The sequence below is a fragment of the Thunnus albacares genome, chromosome 18, assembly GCF_914725855.1.
Source record: "Thunnus albacares chromosome 18, fThuAlb1.1, whole genome shotgun sequence".
Taxonomy (NCBI): domain Eukaryota; kingdom Metazoa; phylum Chordata; class Actinopteri; order Scombriformes; family Scombridae; genus Thunnus; species Thunnus albacares.
Window position 1 is genome coordinate 10,714,255 of NC_058123.1, and position 27,593 is coordinate 10,741,847.

At 41.5% G+C, this 27,593-nt stretch overlaps 2 protein-coding genes across 6 annotated transcripts; one reads left to right on the top strand and one right to left on the bottom strand.

Moving 5' to 3' along the window:
* On the top strand, positions 1 to 22,255 carry sec16a (SEC16 homolog A, endoplasmic reticulum export factor). 5 transcript variants are annotated; one of them, XM_044332779.1, is made up of 32 exons: positions 9 to 126; positions 2,527 to 4,895; positions 5,502 to 6,023; positions 6,200 to 6,351; positions 6,559 to 6,647; positions 6,796 to 6,916; positions 7,258 to 7,456; positions 11,888 to 12,071; positions 12,175 to 12,317; positions 12,795 to 12,856; positions 13,204 to 13,342; positions 13,446 to 13,688; positions 13,776 to 13,873; positions 13,968 to 14,049; positions 14,212 to 14,329; positions 14,446 to 14,557; positions 14,674 to 14,779; positions 14,938 to 15,078; positions 15,184 to 15,297; positions 15,689 to 15,890; positions 15,994 to 16,433; positions 16,547 to 16,594; positions 16,986 to 17,150; positions 17,247 to 17,333; positions 17,469 to 17,525; positions 17,645 to 17,765; positions 17,949 to 18,092; positions 18,219 to 18,301; positions 18,499 to 18,570; positions 19,033 to 19,092; positions 20,492 to 20,560; positions 20,674 to 22,255. In XM_044332779.1, exons 2-32 carry the CDS (start codon positions 2,601 to 2,603, stop codon positions 20,746 to 20,748), a joined length of 6,543 nt encoding a protein of 2,180 aa, XP_044188714.1. In that variant the 5' UTR covers positions 9 to 126; positions 2,527 to 2,600; the 3' UTR covers positions 20,749 to 22,255. The 5 variants fall into 5 exon arrangements, with proteins under 5 accessions (XP_044188711.1, XP_044188714.1, XP_044188710.1 ...); XM_044332776.1 differs by having other exon boundaries at positions 1 to 86; positions 2,527 to 6,023; XM_044332775.1 differs by having other exon boundaries at positions 2,527 to 6,023.
* On the bottom strand, positions 20,844 to 27,593 carry LOC122967960. The gene is made up of 6 exons (XM_044332780.1): positions 27,152 to 27,593; positions 25,949 to 26,063; positions 25,461 to 25,573; positions 24,840 to 24,939; positions 24,146 to 24,267; positions 20,844 to 23,977 (listed from the first exon to the last, which is right to left on the bottom strand). The coding sequence occupies exons 1-6, from the start codon at positions 27,240 to 27,242 to the stop codon at positions 23,874 to 23,876; spliced, it is 645 nt and encodes a 214-aa protein (XP_044188715.1). The 5' UTR covers positions 27,243 to 27,593; the 3' UTR covers positions 20,844 to 23,873.

Below are 27,593 nucleotides of genomic sequence, written 5' to 3' on the forward strand. Positions count from 1 at the left end.
CCGTGACGCTGCTTGTACACGTAGCCTAGTAGGATGTGTTCATTGAAGATGGTGGCGGTGTGTCAGACTCACTGTCCGGCACATTTGTAAGAATTTATTTATATCTGTACACATTTCCAACATCGGGTAAGAGTAAATATATACCATCATTAACAATGTTTTCGTCTGAGCGTTTCAATCTAGTGTCTATGGCAGACATTAAACTGTTATCCCTGTAGTTAGCATAGGCTAGTTAGCAAGCAATGCTAACGCTAGCTGACCAGGCACTGAACCTGTTAAAATATGCTCGACGAGGGACAAGCGACCTGTAACTGCTCGGTGAAAGACCCTGTCGGTGTTGAATGTGTACGAAAAGGAAGAGTCATTTGTTTGCGGGACTGTCTTTAGAAGTCCTGGATTCGGGCAAAATCCGGCGACTTTGGACATCAGTGTTTAGGACATGTAGATTAATGCAGCGTTACCGTTAGCTGTTGAGCCAGGCACAAACATGGACCTCTCCTCGTAGGAAGCTTAATATGTAACGTTAACTTAATGTTGTACCTGACCGAAGAGAGTCAGATGCTGGTTAGATTTCAACAAGTGTTGCATAATGATGAGAAGTCGGTCCGTTAGCGTTTATTTGTAGAGGCAAGCTGTGCGAGTTTAGTTTTAATGTTGACTGGTGACGCTGAAGTTAGCTTCCTATTCGGGGTTGAGGGAAAAGTTAAGGGAAACAAACAATGATATTTAGCTGATGATTTTTTGTATTTTAGCACCACTTACACTTATGAAAGAGTGTTAGACATTGTAGCAAAAACTTTAACACTCTTTAAACCCACTCTAAGATTTGTTAAACCTTTATTTTTGCTTATGGAAAAGGAAAAAAAGGTTGATATCACTGGTTTTTCCCCTATGCAGCCCACATTAGACCAGGTCCAGGTCTAAAAACCACTGCACTTAGACTTACCAAATCTAGACTAGATTACCAAGCAGACTCCAGAGCCTCATTAAAACACAGTTTCAGATTTGTGAAATCTTCATTGTATTTGTGAAAGTGAAAGAAAGGGCGATTTCACTGATATTTCCCCATCCGGACCTCGTTAGACCAATTAGAATAAAGGTTAAACAGCATTAAGGCTTTTGCTACGATGTCTAACACTCTTTCATAGGTGCAAGTGGTGAAAAAACGGAGAATCAGCCGCTAGATATCTATATTTATGTTTCCCTTAAGTTTTCCCTCAACCCCCAATCGGAAGCTAACTTCACCGTCGTTGTTGACTGTAAATTGGCAACCCGGAGGCTAACGTTAGCTTACGTTTCTTAATGAATTTATAACCTTTAGCGCTTGAAAGATCCGGGGTCACGATGGCACTACGCCTCGAGCGACTTGCCTTCTAGCTGTTTCTGCTAATTATCTGCCTTTTTAACCTTTCAAATGCTCCATGTCTGTCCGTGTTAGCTCCCCTGAACTTCCCTCTGACAGACGAGTCTGTATGTGAAAGGTTGATTAATCTAATCAGAGCACAGTCAGTGTTTTTTTTTTTTTACGATCACAGGTTTGGATTTATGGCATTTTTACTAAAATGTCCAGTCAGCAATTAACGTTAACAACAAACAACAAAGCTTTTACCAGCAGGACTTAGTTGTGACGTTAACAGCGAGTTCCTGTTTCAATAGGAATAATAATGCATTTAATTTGTGCTGCACTTTTCATTAGCAGTGAATCTAAAAGTGCTACAGCCTTAAATTAAAGAAAATAATGAGAGTTATGTAAAAACCCTTATTGAATAAAAAAGTTTTTAAGCCTGTTTTTAAAAGAGTATAGGGTCTGTGCTGCCAGAGTTCAATTATAAGATCATTATTCGTTTTATCTTAAAGGATCAGCTATTGTCATGCTTACCTGAACTCAAGAAATATCTATAACTGCAATGGCAACATGCTCTCTAATTAAATGTTGTAGATGTTGTAGAAGCCACCACATTCAAAATTACCTTCTTGCAAAATCTGTAGGTGATCATAAAACAGGTGTTGTTTTAATACATAGTAAAGCTACTCAGACATTTCAGATTTCCTCTATTATAATATGACCTTGTTGCTAAGCAGCTGTATATTTTTCAGTGATATTTACGTGTGAGTTTGTGACTTTTATAAAAACAATTCTAATTTCGAATAACTGATATTTTTTCTCATATTTGAAATGTTTCATAATTTTTTACCTGTAGAGTTGCAGAAAGTGTTTTATATGATATGTTTCTTTTTGTCTGAGTAAGACTAGCATTAAAAGTTAAAACCATTTAACTCTGATTGCTTGATGTAGGCAAAGTTAGCATTTATTACAATCAGTCAGTCAGTTGTGTCCTGTTCAATATAGTATTTTATGTGTTTGTCTGGCGTAATATAATAGAGCTTACGTTGAAATTGCCACGTTGTACAGTTCGTTTAAATAGGATCATGGACTACTACACAAATAAAGGTGTGGTAAAGTCTATCAATGAGGCATGTGTTGCTTTTTGTTAACCACTTGTTCTTTCTCTTTTCTCTATCCAGCTACATCTGACTTTAGCCTATTCAGTGATAGCTTCTAGAGTGACCTGGTCCTCGGACCTGTTAACTCTGCAGCCATGCAGCCCCCTCCTCGGACTGGAACTCCTGGAGCCTCTGGCCCTCCTCCCTCTGGGCCTAATATGTTCCGCAGGACCAGGCCTCACAAGCATACAGCAGCAGCCACAGCCTCAATGCCACCTGCTACCCAACCCATGACAGACCCTTTTGCTTTTGTCAGAGCTCCTCCCCCTATGGCTGCAGGTGGACCCCCAACAATACCCAACAGCAACCCTCCACCAATGCAAGCCCCACCGAACACCATGTACTCTCAGGCTGGCTCAGGTCTGCCTCCACAACCACACACACTGGAGGATGTCCCTGCTGCTCCACTTGGTCTCCCACAACCCTCTCTGCCAGGGGTGACCTTGTTCAACCCTCACAGTGCAGGATCACCTGGTGTCTACCCAGCACCAAGTCCCACAGGATACGCATCCTCACATACTGAGCAGGGCTATTTTAATTCAAGAGAACAGATGCCACCCATGGTCACCGAGCCGCAACCCGTGGCTTCACCCCCAGCTCCTAGTCAGACACCTTTTAACCAGGAATTTCAAGGACAGCCTCCTCCTCAGCCTGTGCCCTTCCAGCCAGTGCCTCCCACCACCTCCTCTTCTCAATGGGCCCCTGATCACGGAAGTCGGCCTCCTTCAGTTCAAAACTATTTCCAGCCCACTAGTGATCCTCCATCACAGCCTTTTAATATACCACCGCAGACCCCGGTGTACCCCTCTCACACCCCATCACCCCATCACAACACCCCTACCCCCCCGACACAACTTGGACATTCCCAGATCCAGGCTCCTCTTCCTCTCCAGAACCCTTTAAATGCCCCTGGCTCTCAATGGCCTGACCCAAATGCACCTCAGCTGCATAACTCTCACTTCCAAACTCAGAGCTACTTCAGTCAGAGCTCTGCACCCCAGGACTCATGGTTCAACCAACCTCCACAGGACTCGGGTTACCACCAAATGGGAACTGGCCTGGGCCATCCTCAGCCCCAGCCCCAGCCCCAGCCCCAGCCCCAGCCTCAGCCCCAGCCCCAGCCCCAGCATGACGCTCCTGGATCTCAACATGCATCCAACACCGGGTCTGGGCCTAGTCCTGCCCCTGCCCCACTACCATACTCTCAGGAGTCTGGTACACTCTCAATGTTCTTCAAAGACAATGATGTTGAAAACGAGGAAACACTGGCTGGAGACAGAAATAAGGCAGTGAATGGTATCCCTGAATCCTTTCAGCATCACAGTAACCCACAAGCTGCTGCACCAGCCTACACTGGCCATGCAGATGTTCCTTTGGATTACCAAGGAGCTCCTCTGCAAGATCATTCACACCTACCATACATGAATGATGGTAATCATGCACCACAAGGAAATAGCCAGAAGCCCCCTGATGCCCAGTACGACCATGTGGAGAATTTGGAGTGTGTCCCAAACCTGGAAGTATTACCCAGTGAAACCCATGGCAGCCCTGCTTCTACTGCAGCCCATGGAGTAGACGTGTTTGAAACCGGCCCTAACCTGGAGACTCCAGATTCTATTCCACGACCAATGAGATCTGCCAGTGTGTCATCCAACTATAGCAACATGAGCCATGGGAGTGGAACTGGAACTGGCACTCGTCGACCCCAGGGAGTAGTAGGTACCTTTATTCAGCAGGAAAGCCCTCGTCTCACTGATGACGCTAACCTGTCTGCTGCCACTGGAGGCTATTTTGAGCAGATTGACACTTCTCCAGCTGGAGATATGGGTGCACAGCAGAGCTCTCTGGAGCAGATGTGGCCTCATACACCTAGCCCCCCTAAACCAACTGGTATCTTTCAGGCCAGTGCTAATAGCTCTTTTGAACCTGTGCGCTCACATGGGGTTGGGGTGCGTCCTGCTGAAGTTGATAGGGCCAAAATGGTAGTGGAAGGTGGTGCAGATTCTGCACCCGGCAACCTGGAGCAGCCACCAGATAATATGGAAAATATCTATGGGCCAGGGCACCCCTTGCCTGCTGGGGCTGCAGGTGGTGTACCTCATCCGACACATCCAGTGGTTCATTCTCACTCCCGACCTTCATCCCGTGCTTATGGGGCCAGTCGGCCCTGTGAGAGCCCTGCCACGACTCTGTGGGCTCAGAATGATCCTGCTAGCTTGAGTGCTAACATCCTCCTAGCTCCAGCTGCTCCAACAGTTCTTGCCCCTTTACGAGAGCCCAGTGCTGATGTCATCCAACCTCCAGAGGATGGTCCATTGGACCTCCAGCCTTCACAGAGAATCCAGCCAACTGCACAGCAACATTCAGAGAACCTAGAGAACCCACCAAAGGTGAGTGAGGCTGAGCCAGCTGACTCCCAAGGCAACCTGGGCTATGCGTCTCTTCTTGTGTCTGACTCGCTCCATCAGCCTGTTTTGATTGCCCCGCCGGTGTCCAATTACAATGTGATTCCCCCCAGTACCCTTCCTCAAGCAGCCAGTCAAAGTAGCCTTAGGGAAACTACCCCACCTGTGAGATCACTCACACTGGGGCAAGGTGCCAGTCCCTCTCAACCACCTTTAGTAACCCCTAATCAAAATCCACTGTTTGCTCCTGGACCAATGAGCTTCAGTCCTTCAGCCTCTAACCAGGCGCCACTCAATCTTACTCGAGACAACACAGAAGTGGCAACGTCAGAAATCACAGCTCCGCCGCAATCTCAGCCAGTCCGCCCTCCTCTTTCAAGGGGCCAATCATTGGCTGGAGACAGCCACTCTGCTCTCCAAGTTAATCCGCAAGCTTCTCTCATGGCTGCTACTGTCTCTAATCATAATCAACCATCGAATTATGAACTGCTTGATTTTTCTATGCACCAATCACAAACTCAAAACCAAGCATCTGGTCATCCATCCTCTTTACATGAGTCTTCACAATCTAGTAATGGATTTTACTTACAGGTCACCAAAGATGCTCAGCAGGGGTTAAGAGTGGAAGGGAATGCCCCTGTCCAGACCCCAGCCTCTTTATCTACCCCACAGGTACCGCCAGCACCCTCCCAAGCAGCTGCAGTTACACAGCAGCCACCAACTGAACCTCCTAAGACATCAGACTCTCAGGCTGCACCGCAGGGACAAAATGATGCTCCTCCTGTTCCAGTGAGTGGAGCACAACCTCCCCCTGGCCAGTATCCATCTCCAGCACAGGGTCCGCCTGCTGCAGGGAGCGTTCCTCCTTCTGCCGCTGCAGGGTCTCGGGGGCCAGTTCCTCCAGGGGCCTCACAGCCAGCTTCTGGAGAGCCACCTCGACCACCCTCCTCTGCGGGCAGCCATCAGGGCTATGGGCCCCCTCCTGCAGTGCCAGGGCAGATGTATGGAGGCTATTATGGTAACTATGGAGAATACCCAGATAGCAGAGCACCTTATCCTCCTGGCCAGTATCCACCTCCACCTGGGGATCCTAGAGCACAGCAATATTATCACGTATGTGGAAATTCTTTTTCTCTATGCTTGTGAATATATTTATTTGACACTTTTTTGTTATTATCTACAGATGTACATTTGAAAAAGCTTGATGATTAACTGCATCCATGTAATATAAAATGTCAAATTTAAAACAGTGAACAGAAAATCACTCATTCATGTTTTTATGTTCTCAGGATGGTCAGTACAGGAACAGAGGAGATCCTTGGTATGGCAGATATGAAGGGGGGAACCCAGCCTACCGTGATCCAAACTACCAGTACAGAGAGCCTCAACCAGAACGACCCAGCTCCAGGACCAGTCAGTATTCTGACAGGCCTTCATCCAGGTCAGTGAAACAGTTTCTCAGTTGTACACCATCTTCAGTATGGGATTTACTGTATGTCATGTCTGCATTTTTATCATTTTAGTCATTTATTTGTTAATGCCGTTTTTAACAGTCTTTCTTATTTAAGAAAATATTAAAAACTAGGTAGGGAATCCCCTGCAGTGAGTTAACCTGTAAATTTCACCTCTTATTTGCTTTCTCTCATAGGCAAGGCTATCCTGAGAATTACCACAGAGCAAACCGAAGTGCCTATAGTGATTATTATGCAGAATACCCCAAGAACTATAATTATCCAGGTATGAGCCTTTTCCTCTTCCTGTTCACCGAATTTGTTGTAAAATAAAACCTAAAACCTGTACCTAAAACACATTCATCTTTCTGTGTATATAAATGTTTTTTTGATATGAATGTCTCTCTCTTCCTCTCCATATCTTCTTTGGGAAGGATACAACTATGGACAGTATGACCCTCGATACGGAGCATACTATGATCAGGCCTACTGGGCTAATTACGATGACAGATACAGAGGCAGAGACTACTATAATCAACAAGTGTATCCTGCCAGGTATGCAGAGAAAACAATTTTTACACTCTTAAGTGGTGCATATAAATGAGATTGTTGTTTTTGCATTTGGTAATAGAGTTGTGTAAGAATGTGTTGTTGTAGCAGCAGCTGTGCTGTTAATGTGTATAGTTCCCCTTAATTTATACTGAATGTGTCTATTTGAAAATGGACTTAAAACAGAAGTTTAAGGTTATCTAGTCGATGGATACTTTTAGCTTTGTTAAAATGTTTTACTTCTTCTGTGTTTGTTACATTTATAACTTTTTACGGACCACATGCTACATTGCAACAGGTAGTTTTGCCAAATTGCTTCTTAAAAACACTGTACACTCCTCTCACAGGAAAGATGGCTATGACAACCGGTGGACGTACTATCCTGGTTATGATGCCAGTTTTGATGAAGATAACCGTCCATATGTAGAACCGTACGGAGATGAGTTTGACCGACGCAGCATCCACAGCGAGCAGTCGGCGCACAGCGTGCACAGCTCCCGTAGCCACCACAGCAGACGAAGCAGCTTCAGCTCAAGGTCACAACAGGTAAATGTGCAGAATTTTCTTGTATGTGTAGGTGTTTTTACCTTTTGGTATTATCTGGCGCATCGACATACATACAGAAGGCTGAGCCAAGGCCTATCAGGAAAGAGATTATGATTCTTGCAGGCGGCACCACTTGCTTCGTCTCTCTTTGACACCAGCACTCCTTGCTCTCTTAAGCACAACAAAAGATAAAACTTAAAGCGCAAGGAAGGCAAAGGTAAACCTCCCTTCATGGCCTTGACAGCCAATCAGGACAGGTGTTATCTTGTCTCATCTTGGAGTTATACCACATTCCTAAACGTTTGTCCAGCTTTTCCGATATTGAAAAGAATGTTTTTTCCATTTCCTGTTGGGTTTAGGGTGGTTTTTTGTGTACTTGATTTACTTTCATTATAGCATGATTGTCATTACTGTTAAACTTGCTTTCTCAGCATCTTTTTTGTACAGTGCTGTTCTTGTTAAAACTGTCACAGTGCCTTTATATGCCTTAATGAGAGGGCTGTGAATTTCTCCGAGAAACGATACAAACATGATTGTATATATTTATACAATCCCTTTAATGCATTAAAATGTTTCAATTTCAGTGTTCTGAAGATTATTGGCTTTCAGGATATTTTGGATATTTGATACTCATGCGATGAATGCTCTATGGGCAATGTGTGTTTACCACAGGGAGCAAATTTTGGGGTTTGTGGCTCCATGTATCAAAATTTCAGGAATGAGCTGGAAGGAAAGGTGTTGGAATAAGTTAAACCATCATTATTTTCAAAATTGTGGAACTATTGCTTTAAGGGTTGTTCTTTTATGTTTCACCATTGCTTTTGGAGGATTCAGAAAACATGTAGTACTGTACCAGCCTTGGGTAGATTAGCCTGTGGTTGTTTTCCCATGACAAACCCTGTAGCATCTATTTACTATTAGCTATACCTTAAGGCAGTCTCATGATCATTCCTGGTTCTCAGCTGCTTCATTCACAGTGGCCCCTTTACAATTATAGGATTGTCAGCTATGTAGAAACATAGCTTATTCTTAGGAAAATGAGAAAACTGATAATGACGACATCACTGAAGTTTTTATAGTGTGAGGCTCATAGCATCTTGAGTGAAAAGTATGTGTTGACATCTCACTCATTGAATTGGAGAAGGATGTTGCGCTTCAACAATGGGATTCTCAGTGGAGAGCTAAACCCAAGATCCAGTGATATTGTTCCAAAAATATGAAAAGCACATCTCAAATTTCCTAGTCAAGGAGGACATACTAACATTTCACTTGTTTATTTGACTCACATCACAATCGAAAAACACTTACACCATTTGGACCTTCCTCATAGCGTTTGAAGTAGGGGTGCAACAGATCACAAAAGTCACTGTTTGGATCATATCACAGTTTTATATATAACTTCGCTTTCCATTTATTCTGTAAAACACTTAACGCAAGGAACTTGTGCCCATTGTCTTAAATGAAAACAACATCCAAGATGTACAATGTTTAAATACAATCGTACAATATGTAAAATATTCAATACTCAATTGTTAAATTTAAGTGCAATATGAGGCATGATACATCCTTTAAACACGGTAGTGAATGAAACAATAGGCTGTGTCCACATCATCAAAACTTGATAACTTACAAACATAAACACATCTTGTCCTGCAGCTTAGCTTGTTGAACTGCTAATGTCAGTTAGCAGCTACACAGCTAACTAGCTGCTCAGCAGCAGCATGTTAAACAGCATGTAAACATACCTACAGATGTCACTTCAGACCCATTAGGTGCTGGTTTGGTCGTTGCTCTTCAAAATCCCTGTTAGTGACACGCTGTCTGTCCAAGACTTGTACTTACGGCAGTTTGTTTACTTTGTCTCCAAGGAGACATTAAAATCTGCAGTTAATCCGCGGTTCACATGTGTGCCGAGCTGTGGGGGGTAGTCCGTATGGATCACGGATCAACTACGTCCTGTTACACCACTAGTTTGAAGTATACAGGTTCAATTCAGTCATATATATATACACGGGCAGAGTTAATATACAGTTAAATCTGATTTAAACCCCGTTATATACAATATGAAACTTCACAAAACACTGTTTCTGGCCATCATTGATTTACTATTAAGAACATGCAATAAATGGCAATAAAGGGACATTTAGATCAGAGTCATCATTAAGTCCATTTGGTGTGATAGTGTTGAGTGTGTGTATATCCAACATTTCTCTTTGGGCCAATTTCTTCAAAACATCACCTCCTCTAGTTGGCATCATGACTTTCTCAATCCCACAGAATTTTAATAGAGAAGTTAAACTGTGAAAAACTGTGTTTTGCGATTGCAACATCAACATTGCCTGTACAGATAGCAGTTTTGTGCTCTGATGTTTGTTTAAGGGGATGTTTGGTTTGTCCAACGTAAGCTAGACCACAGGGACATAATAAGTAAATCATCTGAGTGGAATTACAATTTATAAATTCACAAATGGGAATTTTCCCTCCAGTGTGGAAAGGTTGATCACTTTAGTATTTATTGTATTGTTGCAGCGGGTACAACTATGTCCATGGGGTCTAGCTTACGTTGGACAAACCAAACGTCCCCTCAAACAACAAATATCAGAGCACGAAACTGCAATCTGTACAGGCAACGTGGATGATGCAATTGCAAACCATTATGCTCATTAAAATTTTGTGGGATTGAGAAAGTCATGATGCCAGCTAGAGGACGTTATGTTTTGAAGAAAATGGCCCAGAGAGAAATGTTTTGGATGTACACACTCAACACTATCACACCAAATGGACTTAATGATGACTTCAGCCTTAAATGCTTATAATCTAAATGTCCCTTTTATTGCCATCTTGTGTATGTTCTTAGTAGTAAATCAATGATGACCAGAAACAGTGTTTTGTGAAGTTTCATATTGTATGTAATGGGATTTAAATCAGATTTAACTGTATACTTGTGATTGGTCCCTGAATCTAGAAACATGGAATAAGAAAAGTGATTGGTTCCTAAATAACTGGGTCTAACTCCCAGTTTTGTATTAACTTAGTTACTTACTTAAATAAGCTCTTGTATATATGATCGATCAAAGTGAAATGTTAGTATTTTGTCCTCCTTGACTTGGAAATATGAGATGTGCAACCTTTTCATATTTTTGGAACAATTTCACTCTGACTCTCAATGCTAATGAAAGCTGCACTTATCTACTCTGCACTTACATTATTAAGATTTTACACAAAGTTTTCAGCATCATCCCAATAGCTCTCTCAGCAACATTGGCTTAATATATAAATAACAACCAGAGCCCCGTTCTTTGTATGTGGATAAAAGTCCAAACCTGCTAAAGTGCAGGTTTACTGACAGTTACCTGGATCATGACCAAAACATTTTAGGGTGAACCCCAAACATGAACAAACTGTCAGATACAAATGTCTCCCTTTCTCATATTTAATGAAAGAATGGTGATATAATTATGATTGTAGGTAAGAACATTCAAGTTATTGACAAATTATTATGATTTATTGGTGTGATTATCACAATTACATTATAATGAAGTGTTACTTATACATGATAAAATATAAGTTTGGGAACTAAAAAGGAATCAATCCAAATGTAGTTTGGGATACTCTGAGCAAAAGACATAAACTTAACTAAAAGATTCTGACTTTTAAAAGACCAGTGGAGCCAGAACATGAGACTTTTAATTTGACACTAAAACCTATTAAGTGATTAACTGCATAACTCACTTTGCTGAAACATGTTAAAGCAATTTAAGCTGCTTTTTGGGATGTTTTAGTAATGTTTCATTTTCATATATGATTAAAACCTAAAAGTTTTTTTTTATGTTCAATGAGGAGAACTGTACCAATCATGCAGCCAGCATCGCACACGCTCTGACCACATTCACTGGTGATATCTGATTGTTTAACAGTGGTGAAAGTGTGGAAACACTGTAGAGCACAATGTAACAAAATAACAGCAGTAACAATGTAGGAGTGCACATAAAATGAGACTCATGTCAATTAATCTATTGCCCCAGTACATGTTGGGAGGGATCCCAGCACACCTACCTCATTTAACAGCAGTCACATGATCAGCACTCGGCCAATCATATGAATGCTGATCATGGCTTCAACTCTACACTCATTCTCACTTTGTTATTCAACATAACTTCATCCAGGATTAACAAATTAATCCCCAAACTGCCTTCAAAGAACCAAATTAGCAAGATGAGTATTAACATAATTATTGTAGCCTGATAACAGCATGTTAGCCTGAATTAGTCAAGTCGTTTGAAGAACAGAGACGGGATGTATCAGACTTAACAAATAGCTGATTCTGCTCACTTGCAATGAGTTTTTAAGTTTAATAACTGGGTGTTTGCTCTTATGATTAATATATCTTCCTATCTGATAATTCTCTTCGTTTGTCCTCCCACCCTTCAGAGTCAGGTGTACAGGAGCCAGCCTGACTTAGTGTCAGCAGTCTACGACACCACATCATCCACTTTGGCTGTGGACTACTCCTATGGACAATTCCCGAATCAGACTGACGCTACTCAGAACTACAGTCAGTACATGTATCCCTCTGAGTACCCTGCAGACAACACCTGGACCGCCCCTGAGCAACGTAAGTACACAATCCTCAGTTTCAAGAAAGTCGGCATTTAGAGGATAGCACTGGTTCCTCCTTTTATCTATCCCGCTCTTAGCCAAACTGATTTTCCCTCCAGCCCCCCCTCGTCCTGCAACCCCAGAGAAGTTCACCATACCCCATCGTTGTGCCCGCTTTGGACCTGGTGGTCATCTGGTCCAAGTTCTGCCCAATCTCCCCTCAGCTGGGCAGCCTGCTCTTGTTGATATTCACAACTTGGAGGTACATTTTTTTTAACAGATTACATTTCAGTGTCTTAGTGTAGTTTTTCTCCATTGTATTGTAGAAGGATGATTTAATTAAGTGAGACAGTAAGAAGGGAGTTAATGTTGCTTTCATAGTATTTTGATGTCATAAATGCAAAGCACAACAGAATTGGGTACCCCTAAACTACAGGCCTGTCCTAACATGTTCCTGATTAAGGGATGTAAAAAGAGTATTATTATTATTTTCCTGGCTTGGATACATCTAGCAGAGCAGACATACCAGACAAATGTAGAATTTATAACTCAATATATTTATAACTAATCTTGCACTTAAAGACGAGCACTAGATACTAAACACCCTGTTATCTGTTAACATAGCACTGACAGTCAGTCAAATTTAGCACCCTGACTGCTTCTTCAGACTCCTGAGAATATATAAATACGATGTAAAGCCGGTATAAAGTATCATTTTCAACTATGTCTGTATTTGCAGACTATGCTGCAGGATACCCCGGATCAGGCAGAACTGCGAGGCTTCCCTGGACCTCTTGTTAAGTAAGTGTATTCAGCCCTTTTTATCCATCACAGATAGCTTTGAGTCACTTACCTTTAAATGATAAAGCATTGTTATGTTCAACAAATCCAATGAACAGACCAAAATCAGCAAACAACAGTCTTTGGCTTTCTGCCCTAACTAAGCCTATTGCTTCCTACTGAAGACATAACGCTTTAAAAGGAATATATAGTTTCATTTTTAAAATATGTCAAGTAATTTTCTAAAAAGTTAATTGTTAATTGTTTGTTGTTGCCTTGTAGTGTCTTGATATAAGTGTGTATAAAAGGTAGCATTGGTTTGACTAGTCCCTGCTAGCCTGTGTCACATCTTGCTCCCTGTTCATCAGAGAGGAGACCCATAAGGTGGACGTGATAAAGTTCTCCCAGAACAAAGCACTGGAATGTTCCCGTGACAACAACCTCTTGGACAGAGACTCTGCCCGCCTACTTTGGGACTTCATTATGCTGCTCTGTAGACAGAACGGGGTAAGACTATGCAGATGTAACTGGCAGTCTCTCTCAAAACTGAAAGCATGCTTTGCATATTTGCTCCAAACAACGTTCTCACCGTCACCCTCTCTTTCTTAAGACTGTGGTTGGCACGGACATCGCTGACCTCCTGCTGAAGGAGCATCGATCTGTCTGGCTGCCGGGCAAGAGCCCTAATGAAGCCAACTTGATTGATTTCAACAATGAACCGCTGGCACGAGCTGAGGAGGAGCCGGGAGCCGGACCACTGTCCCTCCTATCTGACACCTTCATGACCGTACCGGAGAACATCGGCAAGGAAACGGAACGCTTCAGGGAGCTGCTGCTGTTTGGCCGCAAGAAGGTGAGTAATACCCTCTTTAACTGTATTACGTTCAGTTTATTTAACCAGTATGTTGTGAAATCTGAAATGTTTTTGTCTGTGGAATAGGATGCACTAGAAGCAGCCATGAAGGGAGGTCTCTGGGGTCACGCTCTGCTGTTGGCCAGTAAGATGGACAACAGGACACATGCACGCGTCATGACAAGGTAAAGTGACTTATAAACTTACTTGTACCTATATTCTGTGATCATTTGTACAGATTTAAAGATGTAATTTATTTTGTCTGTCTTTGTCTCTCAGGTTTGCCAACAGTTTGCCTATCAATGACCCTCTTCAGACAGTGTACCAGCTGATGTCAGGGAGGATGCCTGCATCAGCCACTGTAAGTATTGCTTTGAACTTCTGTCTTCTGTCTGTCTTCTTCTTCTATTTTTTTACAATTGTCCTGAAGAAGTTGCTTAGGTGGTATTTTTCTAGTGTGCAGTATTGCATATCTTTATTGCCATTTAAGTGTTTAGTTGAAATGTTTCTTGTATTCACACAGTGCTGTGGAGAAGAGAAATGGGGTGACTGGCGCCCTCACCTGGCCATGGTGCTGTCGAACCTCACGCACACCCTGGATCTGGATACGCGCACAATCACCACCATGGGTGACACTCTCGGTAGGATTGCATCAAAAAAGGCTGTAACTCATTTGACTGAACTAAACTGCGATTTGCATTCTTGACCGCTATAAACCCCCTCACATTCCTTCTGCACTCGTTTTGTGTTGTGGCAGCTTCCAAGGGGCTGATTGATGCTGCACACTTCTGCTACTTGATGGCTCAAGTTGATCTGGGAGTTTTCACAAAGAAGAGCACCAAGATGGTTCTGATTGGCTCCAACCACAGGTAAGAGGCAAAGACAGGCACACACGCACACATTTGTAAGGGGACTTTTAAGACCATCTTGTAGTTTGGACAAAATATGCCAGACATATAATCATATCTTTGTCTCTTTGCTTCAGTTTGCCCTTTTTCAAATTTGCAACCAATGAAGCAATCCAGAGGACTGAGGCCTATGAGTATGCTCAGTCTCTGGGTTCCCAGCCCTTCACACTGCCTAATTTCCAGGTAGGGGTTTTTTGTATTTACTATTTAATAAATTTACCAATAAATGCACAATTTGTCCCTTGTATAGGAGTCCTGAGTATGTATGACATAGCACATGATTTTGAGATTATACTCCTGAGGGATGACGCTGTTCTCTGCTCTTTATTGTCTCTTATTAGGTGTTCAAGTTGATCTATGCATGCCGCTTGGCCGAAGCGGGCCTGAGTGCTCAGGCCTTCCACTACTGTGAAGTTATCTCTAGGACTGTCCTCGTGCAGCCGTCCTACTACTCTCCTGTTTTTATTAGCCAAATCATACAGGTATACACTCATTCCTCTTCTTGTCTCTTGCTTTGTTTCTCCTCTGTAGAGTCATTACAGATATATATACAGATACAAATGTGAATTTGTGCCATTTGTTGACAGATGTCTGAAAAGCTGCGGTTCTTCGACCCACAACTGAAGGAAAAGCCAGAGCAGGAGTTGTTCAATGAGCCTGAATGGCTGATCCACCTCCGACAGCTGGAAGGACAGATCAGGGTGAGCAGGAGTCAAAGTATTTGTAGTTGTGTGTGTGTGTGTGTGTGTGTGTGTGTGTGTGTGTGTGTGTGCTAATTTAATGGAAGTACAAACAAAAGATTTTCAAATTAAGCAATTTGTTTTATTAATATTGTTTAGTATAGGCATTTTCAGTGTGATGTTTGGACTCTTGATTGTAACGATAGTTGCAGACTTTCCTTTGTTTTGCTTTTTAACTCAAATTCCTGATGTGATAATAATGTTTTCATTACTTATTTTTTCAAAAATAATTGTATTTCAAAAATTCTGACTTTTTTATTTGATGTAGAGATTATGGATTTTAATTCACATTTAACATATTGGAATAATTAATTTGTACCTTTATCACAAATATATATCTTGTCTTTTTTAGACGGGGGCGATTACTTACAATGCAGACAGAACAACTCCTACACAGTACAGCTGCAGCAGCCCCAGCTCTGACTTGGACCAGCCCACTCCACCTGAACCTTACAGCATGCCGCTGGAGTTGGATGGCCCCACCCCTGACAACCCACTAATGAGTTCATTACTACCAGGGCCTCCACCACAAGGAGTACAGCTGATGCCTCCAGGTGCGTGCAGATGTGTTCAAACTTATGTTCTCGTCTTTAACCTCTCTGTACTGTCAGCCAGATTCAAAATACAAAAGATCTCATCTCTTCTAATTTCTTTCAGCTCCCACCTCCATCCTCCAAGAAGGGATGGCCCCAGATATGCCCCAGTTCTACCCAGTACCCCCCAGTGGACCACCAGGCCAGATCCCAATCTCAGGCTACCCTCCGCAGGATCCCGGCTTTGCCCCGCCTCCCTTCCAGCCTCAACACGAGCAGCCTGACATGTACCCAGGAGCTCATCAGCAGACGTGTCCCCCACCTCCTCAAGTGGGCCAAATGTCACCACATATGCCCCCACAGGTGCAGCATTCACCTGTACAGATGAACCACCCGCCACCCCAGATGCCTCAACACATGCCTCCTTCTCCTGGGCATATGCCGCATTTAGAGCAGCCGCCCTATGCGCCACCGGAGATGCAGATGACACAACAAATGCCACCCTCTCCACACAGAAGCTCCCTCACACCTCAGAAGGACTTTTATGACCACATGGCTCAAATGGTCAGTATTCTTTGTCTCTCTTGCAACAGCTCTATCCATAGAGCATGTGCTTTTATGTTGCTGTGTAAATGCAATAGAGAATGCTTAGTAGTTTGTCTTTTGTGGCACTGCAGGGTCCTGGAAGGCGATCAAGGTCTACTTCACAGTCTTCAATGCATATGGTGCGTTTGTGTTTCATGTATAAATGGCTGAAATACGTCTGAGGCTTTTTCTGTTGTATCTATCTAGTGCTTGTTTGTAGTAGCGCTTAAGTTTTGAATCTCTACCGCTTTCTAAATTAATGACACATACAATGCATGCATAGGCACAAAAAGAGCAGCATGATAGCTAGCAGCATATGCAGGCAAGTTGGGAGTTCTTTATCAGCATCAAGAGTTCAATTATAGAATGACATACTGTATGGGTGCACAATAGAAAAAAGAGAATAGAGGAAGCATGTCCATGTCAAAGCATCCCATCAGGCAACAAAAATAAGCTCTTCCTACATGAGACTCAAAAGAACAAAATATACAGTATGTTATTCTTACCAGTGTCGGTTTACTGGTTTTACAGGCTTCAGGACGCCGCTCTCGCACCACCTCTGAGTCCTCCACTCACTCTGGGGGAAGAGAGCGGAGCAATTCAGCTGTCAAGCAGGCCTCTCCACCTCCACCTTCTATTCCTGAGCAGCCCAGCAAAGAAGAGGCCAAGAAGGCCAAGAAAGACTCCCCGAAAAAGGTTTATATTCACACACATATAAGCATTCAGGTCTTCAATCAGCGCTCTATAATGTTCACCAGTAAGTGTTCTGTGCAAACTGTCTTTCACATGCAGAGCGGCGGCGGTGGTGTTGGCTGGCTGAGCTGGCTTTATAGGAAGGGGAAGAATGAAGCTCACCTGCCAGATGACAAAAACAAATCTGTAAGTGTACATTTGTATGCATCGCACATGACTGATTTCAGCATTCCTTTGTATTTAGAGTAACATTTTTGCACTGGTTTTTATTATTTACTTCCACATATGACTGATTAAGAGTGCAATGTTCTTTGTTTTCAGATTGTGTGGGATGAGCAGAAGCAGAAATGGGTCGACTTGAACGAGCCCGAGGAGGAGGTCTGTAATGTTGGTCTACAAGTCAGAATTATTTCTTGTTTGTTGTTTAAACTGAGAAAGCCTGAAAGTTTTATAGATCAACCAGTTCTGATGTTATGTTTTCTTTAATAATCTGTCAGAGTAAACCCCCTCCTCCACCTCCCTCTGGGTTCCCCAAAATGGCTCCAATGCCTGGGCCTGGAGGGCCCGCTGCACCCCCGGGTGGTGGTCCTCCTGTCAACATGTTCTCCAGGAAGGCTGGTGAGTCCAGGGTTACCCATGGTGGCTTTTGGCTTCACGAACACCGTGATTGACTTTGCACAAGTGGAATCATTTTAAAGTCGAATTACAAGTTGTAATAAAAGTGATCAAAAGACACACCGCATAATAAAATTGTCTAACAAATTAAATCAGCATTCACAACTGCAGTTTCTTTCTTCTCAGGCGCAAGGAGTAGATATGTGGATGTTCTGAACCCCAGTAGAACGGCTAAACCAGGTGGATTAGCTCCTGCCCCTCCTCCTGCAGACATCTTTGCTCCTCTGGCACCGATGCCCATGCCCGCTAACCTATTTGTGCCTAGTTCAGGTGCGTATCATGTATGAAATTAATATGTAAAATAATGTCAATTACTAAAAATAGGTTGTCTTTGTGTATTTGTGTTACAGTACAGCGACTAAAGTAATGAAATATTTGTGTTTATCCCTGGTGCAGCTCCTGACGATCAACAACCTCTGGAGGGCAGTGAGGGAGGCAATCAGGAGCAGAATTCACCAAACACCAGCGCTGCTCCACAGGTATCTATCTGTAATGGTAAACCTTGTCGCTCTAATGCTGAAAACACCTTGTGGCATTAAATATGCATCAGCTTTTTGTTCTAATTTCTTTTTACTCTCAAATAATAAGTTTTTAAAGGTCACGGGACATGATAACAGGGGTAATTTAGTCAACAAATTGCAAAGCTGAAGCTCTACTTGCACTTTTATCTGTTCAGATGTTCAACCCCACGTTGTTACCACCTGCCCCAGAGGGTCCTCCCATGCCTGATGGGTTACAGTCCGGGGAGGTAAGACAAGTTGCTCCTGCCAGCCGGCAGCATCACAGTCTGCTACTGTAGCTGTCATAGCGCCATCATGCAACCACTGAAACATGATGCTCGACACCTAACAGCCAGTGCGTGCAGTTTGCTTATTTGTATGACTGTGAGTTAATGTAAGAGAACATGAAAGGACATGCATGCACGTCAACTTAAAATCTTTCCTCATAATCATGCAAAATGCGCAGCCTTGATAAAAAAATGTTAAATCTTTGTTCCATTTGCTGTTATATTCTAATTCTCTCCATGTCTGTTTTTTAAGAACCATAATTTCCTAACTCTGATTTATTTATTTTTCATTCTGAACTGGTGGTTAGTGGAAAGAGATCTAATTCAGTGCATGAAATAATATTAATATGGGTTTGTGGTTTGTGTTTTTTTTTTTTTTGTTTTTTTTTTGTCTACTGTTTATTTCCCTCCTGCTGTCTTTAGCTCTCACGTTCTAGCTCAATGAGTTCTTTATCACGCGAAGTGAGTCAGCATTTAAACCAGGTACCTCTAGCAGGGCCTTGAATGGTCCACTCTCACACCCCCCACCCCCCCGCCTGCCACTCACCTACTGTAGCTCACCACATCACTAGTAGCACGCTTCACCATTTGCACTTGAAGCTTTGCCGCCCATCCACCCCAGGATGTCTGCCTGCTCACCTGCCTGCCGTCTCCAGCATTACTAACTTAACTCTGTATCTGTTATTGATCTCACAACCTGGAAAATGGTCAACAAATTTAAACTGAACAAAGCTGCAGTGGAAGTTTTTTATTTTAATGGCAATGTCGGTCCGTCAGTCAGTCAGTCAACCACTTTGATCCTGACTCTTAGCAACTATTGGATGGATTGCCATGACATTTGGTACAGATATCCACAGTCTCCTGCTGACTTTGGTGATCCACTGACTTTTCATCTAGAGCCACGAGTAGGTCAAAAATTATACGTATCCAGCGAAATATCTACTGGATAGATTGGTACAAAATAAGGAACAAACATTCATTGTTCCAAGTGACGACTGATGACTTTGTTCCTCTGACTTTTCCTCTTGTGCCGCCATGAGGTTGATATTTGTGATTTTGAGTGTAATGTGTTGCCAACTAATGGATGGATTGCCATGAAATTTCGTACACACATTCATGATCCCCCTCGAGATGAATTCTACCAACTCTAGTGATCCCTTCACTTTCTATCTAACGCAATCATCAGGTGACATTTTTTTAATTTGTCCAATACTTTAGCTTACCTGCAAAACTAATGACACTCCCATCAGCCTCAGCTGTACTTCGTTTAGTCCTAATTACCAAATATTAGCATGCTAACATGCTAAACTGAGATTGTGAACATTGTAAACTTTATACATGCTAAACATCAGCGTGTTAGCATCGCCATTCTGAGCATGTTAACAGGCTGATATTTGAATAAGCTCAAAGCACTGCTGTGCCAAAGTACAGCCTCACAGATCCGCTAGCACGGATGTAGACTCTTGGTCTTGTTTATACTTGTGAACCATCTATTTGTCATGAAAGTTATTGGTTAACTTTTGAGTCACAGATCAGAGAGTGAAGCATGCTGGAGACTGTTGCTTGTTGACTCCCTTGTTTGATGTCATGGGAGCACACAGCTTCATTAACACGCCATAATGTTTGCATGGTTACTAAAACAAGTGAAACAGTGGTTTGTAATGCTGCCTCACTGTGGATCCAAATCCCCTTTTTGCCATTACTGTTCCTCTTTTCCTTGGCTTCTGTTTTTATAATGTTGTTTAACCAGAGTGTGGCATTGGGAGTGCATCTTTTTGTACTTTATTAACCAGAAAAATGGTGATCGTCTCTCCCGATGCCAGCACTCTCTCTCACGATAGAAGTAATTAGATTGTAACAAAACTCTGCTTGTCTTTTGCAGAGTCATCCTGCCCAGGGACCCGCACCCACTGGAGGCGTCACCTTTTATAACCCTGCACAGTTTGCACAGGTAAAGATTCAGATTCAGTATTCTGCTTCTGTTGTAAAAAGGCCTCGTCGCTCTTCCCTTTTCACTTCATAATCGTCTTTCCTTGTTTTGTTTTTTTTTACCGCTTTCTGCAGACAAGTGCACCATCAGGAGGAGGACTCCGCTCTGGCCGTCTGGGCGGTCAGCGCCAGTACCCAGTGTTGAAGTAAACATCATCCCAGAGTGAGATTGTAAACAGACTTGTTGGATAGAGTGATATCCTACCTGGAAGTACATGAAGCACATGGACATACTGCTCTCTGTCTTAAGGACCCTTCTTTTTTTTTTTTTTTTTTTTTGCCTGCACCTAAGAAGAGCATAATCACAGTCTCCATCATGTTGGTCTTTGTCAAACAGCTTAACCACTCTTTCATCTTTTTCTTTAGTTCAGTAATTGTCACTGGTGTATTTTTTTTTTTAACAGGCATGGTGTTTTCCTTGAAGGGCTTTTTCCTGCATTCAAACAGAAAACAGACAGATGTATAAAGGGTTTTAACACACGCGTAACGCTTATCCATTGATGCATTCATACACAAACTGTATTTTCATGTCGGCATAATTTAGTGTAAAATAAATATGTTGCTCCTCTAAGCTGTTCAGCTTCCCCTCAAACGCAACACTGTTAACTGTTAACACAATCAGCATTTAGTTTTCCCTTTTGTGTCCAAATGTCCATGTTTGATTGATTGTTTGTGTGTGTGTGTGTGTGTGTGTATGGGTGATGGATAGAAAGAAAGTAGCACCTTTTTAATTTCATATTGTGGACTTGTATGTGCATTTGCAGTTCTTCAGTGTTCTTCTGTCAACTGGAGATGGCAATTTCGTGTGAGAATGAATTGTGTTAATAGTGCATTGTCTGCTGTGTTGTTCGCTTTTCCCTCAGTCGCCCTCCAGTAAAGGCAGGATGTTTTGATGACACGGGGGGGGGAGAGACTCATACTCGACTTCGCAACCCGAGAGTTGGAGAAAGTCTGCAGTGTTAGGATGCTGCTTGTTTCAGATATTTATTTACATGTCCTCCTGCCCGTCAGCAACTCTTCACTTTAAAGATGTGTCGGGGTCTTTCGTCCAAGTTAGGCTCAAGTTTCTCTCCTGAGAGATTTGACGATATCGCCGAAACAAAGGGTGACTTCAGAACAGCAGGAATCGGGATTAAAACCGCATTTTAAATGTTGCTAAAAAAAAAATAAATCTATCCAAATATTTGTATATCAGATTGATTGTATTTATGAGCTGTAGGCATACAAGTGTGTGTGTGTGTGTGTGTGTGTGGAGAGCAACTAATTTTTTCTGATTAGCTTTGATGAAATGCATTTATGATTCACTAAAGATGACATGGATTCATATTCTGATCATTTATATTGGCCGCTTCTGCAGACAAATAAATCTTTATCTAAATTGTGAAATGAGAGCTAATTGTACTTCCTTGTCATTTGAATTTACTGATACGATTTTTATTTCACATCACTTGTCATCCCAACATCCCTTGCTTCTAAAATGTTTCAGATTCGGTGATTTTGTAGATATCAGTTTATGATTTAAAAGATCATCTTTTGTTCAAGAAAAAGCTATTGTTTTGCCCGATGTTTTAGAATTCCTCATGTAAAATTCTTGACATAAAGCAGTGAACACAACAGGTAAATACTAATGGAAATAAAGGTATTTTTGAGCCCTGTAGCACTTTGAAAGAGACGTCTATTGGTTTCATTCATTACAGGATTTTGTCTTTTAAAATAAAGTCACTATCGTTAAATGTTAGAAATGTGTTAAATCTCAAATAGATTACTTTTTGGCAGGAATCTACTGGAGGAAAGTATTTTTGTCAGTTGAAGGAGTCACGTTTTCCTACACACATTAATGCAGATGTAACACAAAACAGCTCCTTTAGGATCAATAAAACTCTCAAATATTATGGGCGTTATCAAAGCTGACAGAGAGCTGTCTTGATATTAAATCACTGTTGTGTTTTGGAGAGGAAATCTCAGTAAATAAGGCCGTGCCAAAACATTTTTCCCACAGTGTGTTGCCATGTGAAATAGATGAAAGTCCAGAAATATCTGGATAAAAACCATCAGTCTGCTGCACGATAAAAAAAATTGGTTTCCTCATCCAAACTGACAAAATATTTATGTCAGACTTGCTAGTTCTCATGTTAGCATGTTAACACTGAATTGACTAAATAGCACTAAACCCAAAGTATCGTTGAGGCTGATGTCATTAGTTTTGCAGGTGTTTGGATCATAAACCAAAGTATTGGACAAACTGAATTAAACATTTTTTTCTGATGATGGTGCAAGTTAGGTGATCATCAAAGTTGTTACAACTCATCCTGAAGGGGATACGTTATTTGCTGAGATATAAATTCACCCAAAACCACAAATGTGAACTTCATGGTGGTGCTAGAGGAAAAGTCAGAAGATCACCAAAGTCAGGATTCATCCTCTGGGAACCATCAATGTTGGTGCAAAATACCATCCCATCATGCAGATGTTGAGATATTTTACAGGATAAGTGAAAACTTTGACCTGCTGGTGATGCCAGGAATAAACTCAGGATCATCAATGTTGGTAAGATTCACCCTTTGAGGACCATGAATGTCTGTACAAAATTTAACAGCAATGCATCCAATAGTTGTTGAGATATTTCAGTTTGAATCAAGGTGATGGATCAACAGACAACTTGATCCAATGTAGAGTCTCCTTAATTTATATATAATACATTCTCTGTATTCTCTGTTAGCAAAGAAAATTCACCAAGTCACTATTACATCATTATGACACAGAACAAATAGAAAATGAACAACAAATACATTGTACATCTATAACACTACTGTTGGCAACACTTAGATAAGCACTTCTTTTGAGTGAATCCTCTCTTATAGCCCACTGTAGAGATTTTTTTTTATCAAGCACACAATGATTCTGATGTCCTATTGTGGAAGTCCGGCTCCCAGGTGGAGCAGACAAATATTTTTCATTTGACACTTGTGTTCAGTTCATTTATCTAAGAAGGACAATCAGGAATTAGGAAACAGGGTCATATCAACTTGATTTCAGCTTTCCAGACTCTTCAGTTATTTACAGTTGGTCCAGTACAGTTGATCAGTATAAAATAAACATAAGAGTAGCTGGTTATGTAAGAGGTCATTTGTATTAACATGATATCCTGGAGAGACATGTCATCTCTTCCCACCATTATAGTATCTGAGCTCTTTAATTGATGTGTTGATTCTGTGTGCAAAACTTTGTTGTCCTCTTCTGTTCAAGTAAGTATTTATCATTGAGAAAGTTCAACTCTAAGTGTCCAGCGCTGCTTTTGCTTTCTGAACAGCAACTTCCAGCATCTTGTGGTCATTGAGCAGCTGTCGGAGAGCAGCCGGTTCCATCTCCAGTAGCATACCTACGCAGACAGATGCATAGTTTTACAACAGAAATGTCTTTAGTGTTACGCTTGTGACCTACAAAGACATTTAGTCTTTCTCCGCACCTTACAAGACCTCCACAAAAAGAAATACAGTAAACTTCCAAAAGATATTCAATCTAGGAAGATGAATGAGTCTCAGCTCACCTGTGATATAATTTGCATGAAGTGGATCCAGCTCCTCCACCAATGAAAAGAGCCTCTCTCCCAGCCTCTCTGTGTCATCAGCGTCCGACGAGTCACTGACGTCCGTCTCCTCCACATTCTGCCTGAAGGGAAGCACCAGGAACATTATCACAACTAGAGCGGCACTGATTAGTCGACTAATTGATAGAAAATCGCCAGCTATTATGATAATTGATTGTTTTGAGGAATTTTTTAAGAAAATACACTAAAATTCTCTCATTCCAGCTTCTTAAATGTGAATATTTTCTGGTTTATTTAGTCTGGAATGATAGCAAAGTGAATATCTTTGGGTTATGGACTGTTGGTCGGGACATTTGAGGTTGCATGTTGGGCTTTGGGAAACAGTGATCCACATTTATCACCATTTTCTGACAACAACTAGTTGATAAATTGAGACATAAAATAGACAGATTGAAGGTTAATGAAAATAGTTGCAGCCGAAGTTCAAACAAGTATTGTAACTGTAATTTATCAATTAATATTGGTTCTGATTGATTAGATATGAATTGCAATTTGGTTGTACAGCAGATTTAATGGCTTGGTTGAAATGTAAGAGGATTCACTTTGAGAAAGAAAGGGAAATGGATAAAAATGTGTAAATATCCCCTTGTATGCAAGTAGAAGTATTTTCTACAAACAGTAGTACGTTACATACTCTTTTAGTGTCTTCAGAGCTCGGTTCACCTGCTCTTCCAGCAGTTTGGAATCTGAAAGTAGGTTTAACACGGCCTCTTTGTGCTGCTCCAGAAGCATTCCTGTGGAGGAACAGGGACTCATATTTTACAAATTATACAATGTCATAGCAATCCATCCAAAAGTTGTTAAGATGTGTTACTAAAAAACAAAAATCATGGTGGTACTAGATCACCAAAGTCAGTAGGATTGATCTTCTGGGGACCATGAATATCGGAACAAAATTTCATGGTGATCCATCCGATAGTTGTTGGACCAAAATGGTGGACCAATTGATCAATCGAATAACATTGGCACCTCTAGGGCTGCTAGCATGGCTAAAAATGAACATTGGTTCAAGTACAGTACTTTAAGTAGTTAGTTGGATAATCAAACTGAAAAACCAAAAAATATTTTTATTTTGCCATTTACCAAATGAAATGAGAAAACAGTTTTAGAAAAACAAAAAAAACATAATCAAAAAATCATCTTAAAATTAGCACACAGCTGTTACAATTTAAATGAACCTGTTCTAAAAGAAAAATAAGTGGGATTTTACTGCATAATATTTGGCATTTTTTGAGTCAGAGGACTGTTTGCTTACCTGTGATTTTCTGTGAGTGACCGGTGTTGTAAACATCCACCAGCTCAAACAGCTGCTCCCCCAAAGAGTCCGAGGACGCAGACACGTCATCCTCCTCTTTACATGTTACTTTGCTGCAAAGACGTGCAGTTACATGGGAATACATCGTTTGAAAGGTTTTCAACACTCAAATAAATTCCATGATGTGCCATTTGTTCAGAATCCGGCAATAACATGTAGTAACTGTTCCTCAATCCCAAAATAATACTTTGACCCAAACTTGGTTGTAAATAGCTGATGTTGCCTTCATGGGCAAAAATACCTAGATAAGAGTATTTCCTCTGACTATTGTTTTAGGACAGACTTGAAAAACTGTGATGCCATTCTTTAAGACTACTTCAGTCCTCTGCTGGGAATGCATATGGCTCAGAATGACGATTATGTGAACCCACATACTGTCTAAGACCAGTCTGCTTAGGATGATGGAGGGAGACAGGTCTGGCCTGTACCTGGGCTCCTGTGCCACCTGCAGGGCTCTGAGAGCTTTCTCCACGGCTGCGGTCAGCATCACCTCATCCTGCAGCATCTGGCTCAGGACAGGACCTGGCAGCTCCAGCAACATACCTGACACACACAGACAGGAAACTTTGGTTTTGTGCTGTGTTTTCAAAGGTACAATTCGACAGATTTTGCTGATGGTAACAATATAACTGTTTCTCTAGGGGTGGAAATTAACTAAGTACATTTACTCAAGTGCTGTAATTAAGTACAGTCTTGAAGTACTTGTACTTACTTGAGTATTTCCATTTGATGCTTTATACTTCCACTCCACTACATTTCAGATGGAAATATTGTACTTTCTACTCCGCTACATTTATTTGACAGCTTTAGTTACTTTTCAGATGAAGATTTGACACAATGGATAATATAACAAGCTTTTAAAATACAACACATTGTTAAAGATGAAACCAGTAGTTTACAACCTTTTTGGCTTTTGACATCTTACAAAAAGTGTAGTCAGGGTCATATTTCAGATGTCTATGAGTTGTCAACAGCTCCACCAAATAGTGATTTTTCCCTCTAAACTTCTCACATGGTTTTATTTCAATAAATGTTCAAATGATCCAATATTTCACCAAAAATCAAAGATGAGAGAAAAAGTCTGAAAACAGATTTGTGTATCAGAACTTTGTTTTTTCTTCTTTCCTCTCCCATTAATCATCTCACGACCCCTCAGATTTATATGGTGACCCTTTGGAGGGGCCCGACCCCTAAGTTGGGAACCACTGGACTAAACTAGCCAACTGTATATAAAGTAGTTCAAACTAGCTCCACCTCCAACAGCTACAACAGTAACATGCTGCTCTAACACTGATGCTTTAGAATTAATAATCTAATGATGTCATATATAATAATATATCAGTCAGAGGGACCAAACCACTACTTTTACTGCAATACTTTGAGTACATGTTGCTGCTAATACTTATGTACTTTTACTTAAGTAGGATTTTTCATGCAGGACTTTTACTTGTAATGGAGCATTTTTACATTGTTGTATTGGTATTTTTACTTAAATAAAAGGATCTGACTACTTCTTCCACCACTGTGTTTCTCTTTCGTTAACCCCCCCCCCCCCCCCCCCCCCCCCAAAAAAAAAAAAACATGATTTATAATGTCACAAAACAAACAAAATGCAGTGCAGATCTCCTCACCTGTGAGTTTTCCTGCATACTCTTCATGTTTTGGGTAAATCCGACTGTACAGCTGCTCACCAATTGTCTCCACATCTTCCTCTTCATCCATGTTTGACTTCTCACATTGTCATATTAGCCCAGACAGTAACTTTAAAAGTGGCAGCTGTCCAGGTGACTTTAACCTCTTGGCAACTTTTTGGTTTGCAGCCTCCAATTCAGATGCATTCAGACAACATCCATAAAAATACTTTACACAAATTTGCCGTCCAAAAAACGCTGTTTTCTCTATTAATGATCGTCTAATTTACTCTGTGCTTGTCCTCGATATGCACTCATGTTATAATCTTGAACTAGCTCTCCCATGTTTGGGATCAAGACAACTGATTTTTGGGAAACTGAATATCTAACGGCTGTCTGTAAACAACACGAGGCGCACAGTAAAGACGTCACGCTGTCACCG

Bases quoted from the DNA above. Each gene is read 5' to 3' on its own strand.
- LOC122967960 (XM_044332780.1), bottom strand. From the start codon at position 27,242: ATGGATGAAGAGGAAGATGTGGAGACAATTGGTGAGCAGCTGTACAGT. The intron at 24,940-25,460 runs GTAAGCAAACAG...GTTCCTCCACAG, and splicing joins TCACTCACAGAAAATCACAG to GAATGCTTCTGGAGCAGCAC. The intron at 23,978-24,145 runs GTGAGCTGAGAC...CTGTCTGCGTAG, and splicing joins TCATGCAAATTATATCACAG to GTATGCTACTGGAGATGGAA.
- sec16a (XM_044332776.1), top strand. From the start codon at position 2,601: ATGCAGCCCCCTCCTCGGACTGGAACTCCTGGAGCCTCTGGCCCTCCT. The intron at 12,072-12,174 runs GTAAGTACACAA...TTTTCCCTCCAG, and splicing joins CTGGACCGCCCCTGAGCAAC to CCCCCCCTCGTCCTGCAACC. The intron at 18,571-19,032 runs GTAAGACAAGTT...TGCTGTCTTTAG, and splicing joins ATGGGTTACAGTCCGGGGAG to CTCTCACGTTCTAGCTCAAT.